The following is a 6,666-nucleotide window of genomic DNA, read 5'->3' as shown; positions in this document are numbered from 1 at the left end:
AACGTAATGAAAAGGCTATTAGTATTTTCATTCCCTGGTCGATATTTGAAGATGATATTTGGAGATAATGTATCTACTCGTACTAGCTCACTCCCTAAACATAATGAAAAGGTTATTAGTAGTGTTATTCCCTGGTCGATATTTGAAGATAATATTTGGAGATAATGTATCTACTCGTACTAGCTCACTCCCTAAACATAATTAAAAGGTTATTAGTAGTGTTATTCCCTGGTCGATATTCTGGATAATAATTTGAGATAATGTATCTACTCGTACTAGCTCACTCCCTAAACATAATTAAAAGGCTATTAGTATTTTTATTCCCTGGTCGATATTCTGGATAATATTTGAAGATAATGTATCTACTCGTCCTAGCTCACTCCCTAAACATAATGAAAAGGCTATTAGTAGTGTTATTCCCTGGTCGATATTTGAAGATAATATTCTAGACGACATATTCAGATAATATATCTACTCGTACTAGCTCACTCCCTAAACATAATTAAAACGTTGTTAGCAGTGTTATTCCCTGGTCGATATTCTGGATAATATTTGAAGATAATGTATCTACTCGTACTAGCTCACTCCCTAAACATAATTAAAACGTTGTTAGTAGTGTTATTCCCTGGTCGGTATTTGAAGATAATATTCTAGACGATATTTTAAGATAATATATCTACTCGTACTAGGTCACTCCCTAAACATAATGAAAAGGCTATTAGTAGTGTTATTCCCTGGTCGGTATTTGAAGATAATATTCTAGACGATATTTTAAGATAATATATCTACTCGTACTAGGTCACTCCCTAAACATAATTAAAAGGTTGTTAGCAGTGTTATTCCCTGGTCGATATTCTGGATAATATTTGAAGATAATGTATCTACTCGTACTAGCTCACTCCCTAAACATAATTAAAACGTTGTTAGCAGTGTTATTCCCTGGTCGATATTCTGGATAATATTTGGAGATACTGTATCTACTCGTACTAGCTCACTCCCTAAACATAATTAAAACGTTGTTAGCAGTGTTATTCCCTGGTCGATATTCTGGATAATATTTGAAGATAATGTATCTACTCGTACTAGCTCACTCCCTAAACATAATGAAAAGGTTGTTAGTATTTTTATTCCCTGGTCGGTATTTGAAGATAATATTCTAGACGATATTTTAAGATAATATATCTACTCGTACTAGGTCACTCCCTAAACATAATTAAAAGGTTGTTAGCAGTGTTATTCCCTGGTCGATATTTGAAGATAATATTTGGAGATAATGTATCTACTCGTACTAGCTCACTCCCTAAACATAATTAAAAGGTTATTAGTAGTGTTATTCCCTGGTCGATATTCTGGATAATAATTTGAGATAATGTATCTACTCGTACTAGCTCACTCCCTAAACATAATTAAAAGGCTATTAGTATTTTTATTCCCTGGTCGATATTCTGGATAATATTTGAAGATAATGTATCTACTCGTCCTAGCTCACTCCCTAAACATAATGAAAAGGCTATTAGTAGTGTTATTCCCTGGTCGATATTTGAAGATAATATTCTAGACGACATATTCAGATAATATATCTACTCGTACTAGCTCACTCCCTAAACATAATTAAAAGGCTATTAGTATTTTCATTCCCTGGTCGATATTCTGGATAATAATTTGAAATAGTATATCTACTCGTACTAGCTCACTCCCTAAACATAATTAAAACGTTGTTAGCAGTGTTATTCCCTGGTCGATATTCTGGATAATATTTGAAGATAATGTATCTACTCGTACTAGCTCACTCCCTAAACATAATTAAAACGTTGTTAGTAGTGTTATTCCCTGGTCGGTATTTGAAGATAATATTCTAGACGATATTTTAAGATAATATATCTACTCGTACTAGGTCACTCCCTAAACATAATGAAAAGGCTATTAGTAGTGTTATTCCCTGGTCGGTATTTGAAGATAATATTCTAGACGATATTTTAAGATAATATATCTACTCGTACTAGGTCACTCCCTAAACATAATTAAAAGGTTGTTAGCAGTGTTATTCCCTGGTCGATATTTGAAGATAATAATTTGAGATAATGTATCTACTCGTACTAGCTCACTCCCTAAACATAATTAAAAGGCTATTAGTATTTTTATTCCCTGGTCGATATTCTGGATAATAATTTGAAATAGTATATCTACTCGTACTAGCTCACTCCCTAAACATAATTAAAACGTTGTTAGCAGTGTTATTCCCTGGTCGATATTCTGGATAATATTTGAAGATAATGTATCTACTCGTACTAGCTCACTCCCTAAACATAATGAAAAGGTTGTTAGTATTTTTATTCCCTGGTCGATATTCTAGACGATATTTTAAGATAATGTATCTACTCGTACTAGCTCACTCCTAAACATAATTAAAACGTTGTTAGCAGTGTTATTCCCTGGTCGATATTCTGGATAATATTTGGAGATACTGTATCTACTCGTACTAGCTCACTCCCTAAACATAATTAAAACGTTGTTAGCAGTGTTATTCCCTGGTCGATATTCTGGATAATATTTGAAGATAATGTATCTACTCGTACTAGCTCACTCCCTAAACATAATGAAAAGGTTGTTAGTATTTTTATTCCCTGGTCGATATTTGAAGATAATATTCTAGATAATATTTGGAGATAATGTATCTACTCGTACTAGCTCACTCCCTAAACATAATTAAAAGGTTGTTAGCAGTGTTGTGCCCTGGTCGATATTTGAGGATAATAATTTGAAATAGTATATCTACTCGTACTAGCTCACTCCCTAAGGATAATTGATGGAGTTTCCTCTCTTGGTGCTGCGTGGTTTGCGTGGCCAGGACCAGCTGTTGCCTAGTATTGAGAGGTTTGGAGGTTTTCCCCTGCGTGGGCACGTTTTCTCTTCTTCCTCTCCCCAACCCGTTCAGATCTCGTGCTGCTTCCTGTGCTGAGAGACCCTTGTAGGTCTCTCAATTATCTTAAAATATTATCCAGAATCTCGTCGAGGTAATAAAACTGCTAACAACCTTTTAATTATGTTTAGGGAGTGGACTAGTACGAGTAGATATATTATCTTAAAATATCATCTAGAATATTATCTTCAAATACCGAATTATGTTTAGGGAGTGAGCTAGTACGAGTAGATATATTATTTTAAAATATTATCTCAGAATATCGACCAGGTAATAACACTACTAACGACCTGTTACTTATGTTTGAGAATAACACCTGCGTAAACCCAGTCTTATGGCGCAAAGCAAGTTGCTGATGTTAGTATTCTGAACGTAATTAAGTGCAATACACTGATGGACCCGCCTTGGTGCTTAACGTAAATATTAAAACCAATACTGGGAACAATATGTAATAATATTAAAATCAATATTATATATTATGAAAGTTACATGATCTAGATTGAAGCCATGCCCGATTATGGCAGGTGGCAGGCCATATGATATGACTTTGCGGACGCTGTGCCGATAATACTGCCACTCTTCAGCGCGCAGGACATGAATTCAAGACAAATATGAGAAGTAGATTCTCGTTGCATACTTCCGGACTTATGTGTTGGCGCTAGCTGCCGAGGTAACGATAAGCAACCCGACCTTTCACTGCAGACCGCACACCTCTCGGGCGGTCTCTGGACTCACTCACTCTACTAATCATATTGGTCGTCATGTTGTACCAAAATTTTGAAAAATAGAGCAGCCACAATCTATCTCAAAACGGGATCATTCAATTTTCCTAGATACAGGATTAGCCTACTGAATTCCAAACTCTCAATGCCTGTACACCGACTTGCTGTGACACTTCACACTTACGACTCTTCGCTGCGGGCGGGTTTGGGGGAAAATGTCCAGTAATTTGAGAGTCGGTCGGAATCCTTTTGCAACAATTCCGGACGGCCCTGCTTGCCACAATTTTAGTCAAGTGACCGTGTCTCTTGCATCACGTAACGCGTTGTTGGCCCGAGCGAAAGACACCGGCCCCTGGGCACAATTTCCACTTATTGAGCTGCCTTCTTTCTCCTTGTCTACCTGCTTGACGATGTCCTGGGGCTATTGGAAAGGTGCACACCGTTAGGCTGGGAAAATCACCATCCACGATACCATTTTCTCGATCGGTTTCCTTGCCTTCCACTTCATGATGTGGATCATTGCGACGTCCATTGATCTAAATAACAAAGCAACGAGTAGCGGGGAAGACATATGGGACTGGTTCTGCACCGAAAACACTTGGGAACAGCTTTTCTCTCACACCAATAGTTACGCCCGATTATGCCGTCTGCAGGTTCGTATAGTTCCCGAAGCTACGAGAACATTTGACTAACGATATTGATTAGAAATGGGGGCTTTTTTTGATCGCCATTGGCATTGTTATTAATCTCGTGATTCTGCTCGTCTACGGCATTGGCGCATACGGTGTCTGGTTCGAACGGCGCCTCCTGGGGGCCGTGAATGGTTGCGGCCTGTATGCTATAAATTTGACCAATATCTTATATTTTTAGAGTCATCCGATACAGAAATGGCAAGGATTGATAAAATCATATTTAAAGACTTCTATGCATGAAACTGTTGTCCTTTCGCTCGCTCTACTTGCTATCCTTTCCATTCCGAGTTTATCTTTACATTGACACGTTTTTCTCTTTTCTATATCCAACCTTCTCTCATTACTCTATCGTCCATCAGGTCTTCCATTGAGTTTGACTGACTGTTTGAAGGTCCATTCTGAGATAATATTACACGGTTCCCTGGATCTCTTCGCGGCACTTCCGTCATCCGTCTCACAAGGAAGTACCTGCCTTAGTGAGGGCTTCACCGTCATCATGCCTTATTGCATTGGTAGGTCCTGCTCATGATTTGATTTCAAAAACTTGATAGGTTCGTGTCAGCATCAGACCAAAATGGCACGATATAATGTTGATGCTCAATGCCGCGATGCGAGGTTGATGCACCGACACGCGCGAGGACGCGCAACGCTGAATCGCGCTACCATACCCCGAGTGGTTTTTGGTACCTTGTGTCCCCTTTATGCAATATGAAAGGACTACGAAGCACTATTCTGTGGCAGCGTGACTCCTGTTGACTAAATAGTTCCATTGGGACTCGCTTGCCTGTACTAACACTTTTGGTTCTTCTCGCAGAGGTTTCACCAAACAAACTCGCTAGTTGTCACAACAAGGAGTGCCGAGACCAGAATATTGAGATTACAGAAGGCGAAATACGTGTCGGCACCTAGGTCGAAAAATTCAAAAGCTGGCGGTGGCGGCACTGGTAAGCCTTCTAAGTGCATCTTGCGCCTATCGTGGATCTGACAATCCATAGGGGCTGCACCATTCCCCTTGTTCTCACTAATATGAACAAGAACTTATTCGGAAAGAGAATTGAAAGGTGATGAAGATTTTGACCGTATCGATGGCTGGAAGGGTTTGTCCACGACCCAACAAGCGGCTGTCCGCAGAGCCCTCACAGAACGCCACATTCCAGATGAGGACTGGAAGGGCGTACGTGTACTTTCTTCCCCTGACTTTACGAAGAAAGCAGCTTTATGCCTCTGTGATCTTCAATTTTACCACTTCGCTGACATACGCATGTAGGATGTTGAGTGCAATCGGCCAGGCAAGCGAGGCTTCCGTCTTCCTAAGAAGAACGCGGGTGCTAAGAAAGACGTAGATCACTTTCTGCGAACCTATTTTTGCTTCATACTTCCGGGGCTAAAACCTGGCACAAGGCGGACGAATATTCCCAGTCCAGTGAGGCTGAAGCTGGCGAGAGAACCAAAATGACTGCTCGTGCTAAGAAGGCTACCGATGAAAAAGACAACATTGGGAAATCCCGAAAGCTTAAGCCACATACCCGTGGCGGGAAGCCGGAGAAGAAGCCAATGGTCGATGATTCAGCCAATGAGGATGCTAACCGCTATGTCTGTGTGGAAGGGAGATTTTTTATCACAACCATATACCCTTATTGTGGATGTTCATCTCAAGAGCGAAAGCCTTTTGACACCGCTCGGACACACACGAAAGACGCTTAGACACTCCGAAGAATGATATTTAGCAGGGATTGTGAGCTTGATTCATTTCCCTCGCGAATCTGAGATCATTAAGTTAGTTCACTCTCGTTGTTCTAATTACCCTATTTCTACAACTCACGTTTGGCGCGCACCCCGCACGTTCTTTCTTTCAGCTATTCATAAAGTCGAAACCAATCCTGAAGTACTTCAGTCTATTCTCAGAAAAGTACGAACGCAGTTCGCACTATCTTGGAAAGAAACCATACGTCAGAAACTCCAACGAAGAAGATGAGTTTACCGACGTAAATGACAGAGTCTACGATCACCATTCCACTCTATGCGATGTAGTTGTTATAGTGTAAAAGATGAAAGGGTCATATCCGAGTTACAGACGCCCCGGTTCGCAGGGTTTCAGACATTCTAGCAAGACATGGCCTCTTGGTATTACCATCAATTGCAGTACAAACAAAGATGGCCACAATACTTCTGGAAAGGCAACATGTCGGAAACCTATCGAGGTAGACCGTAGTGGACCGGGAGTTCTGGGACCCACTTGTCGGGAAAACGGATTTTTGAGGCCAGAAAAACCCGCGAATTAAAATGCGTTATGGCGGAGAAAAGCGTGGAAATACTCAAATGGTTCCCCAAA

The 6,666-nt window shown here is 40.1% G+C and overlaps 1 protein-coding gene across 1 annotated transcript; it reads left to right on the top strand.

Annotated features, from left to right (window-relative positions):
* Nucleotides 1-4,151: 4,151 nt before the first annotated feature.
* Nucleotides 4,152-6,038, top strand: N7539_008732 (uncharacterized protein; the record flags this gene model as incomplete). Its single annotated transcript, XM_056938327.1, has 5 exons — nt 4,152-4,295; nt 4,348-4,475; nt 5,370-5,508; nt 5,602-5,673; nt 5,736-6,038. 5 exons carry the CDS (start codon nt 4,152-4,154, stop codon nt 6,036-6,038), a joined length of 786 nt encoding a protein of 261 aa, XP_056786709.1.
* Between the last annotated feature and the right edge of the window lie 628 nt (nt 6,039-6,666).

Source organism: Penicillium diatomitis (genome assembly GCF_028827545.1).
Source record: "Penicillium diatomitis strain IBT 30728 chromosome Unknown utg000013l_segment0_segment0, whole genome shotgun sequence".
NCBI classification, from domain to species: Eukaryota; Fungi; Ascomycota; class Eurotiomycetes; order Eurotiales; family Aspergillaceae; genus Penicillium; species Penicillium diatomitis.
The sequence above is the reverse complement of the archived record's forward strand: the minus strand, read 5'-3'. Positions and strand labels throughout refer to the sequence as shown.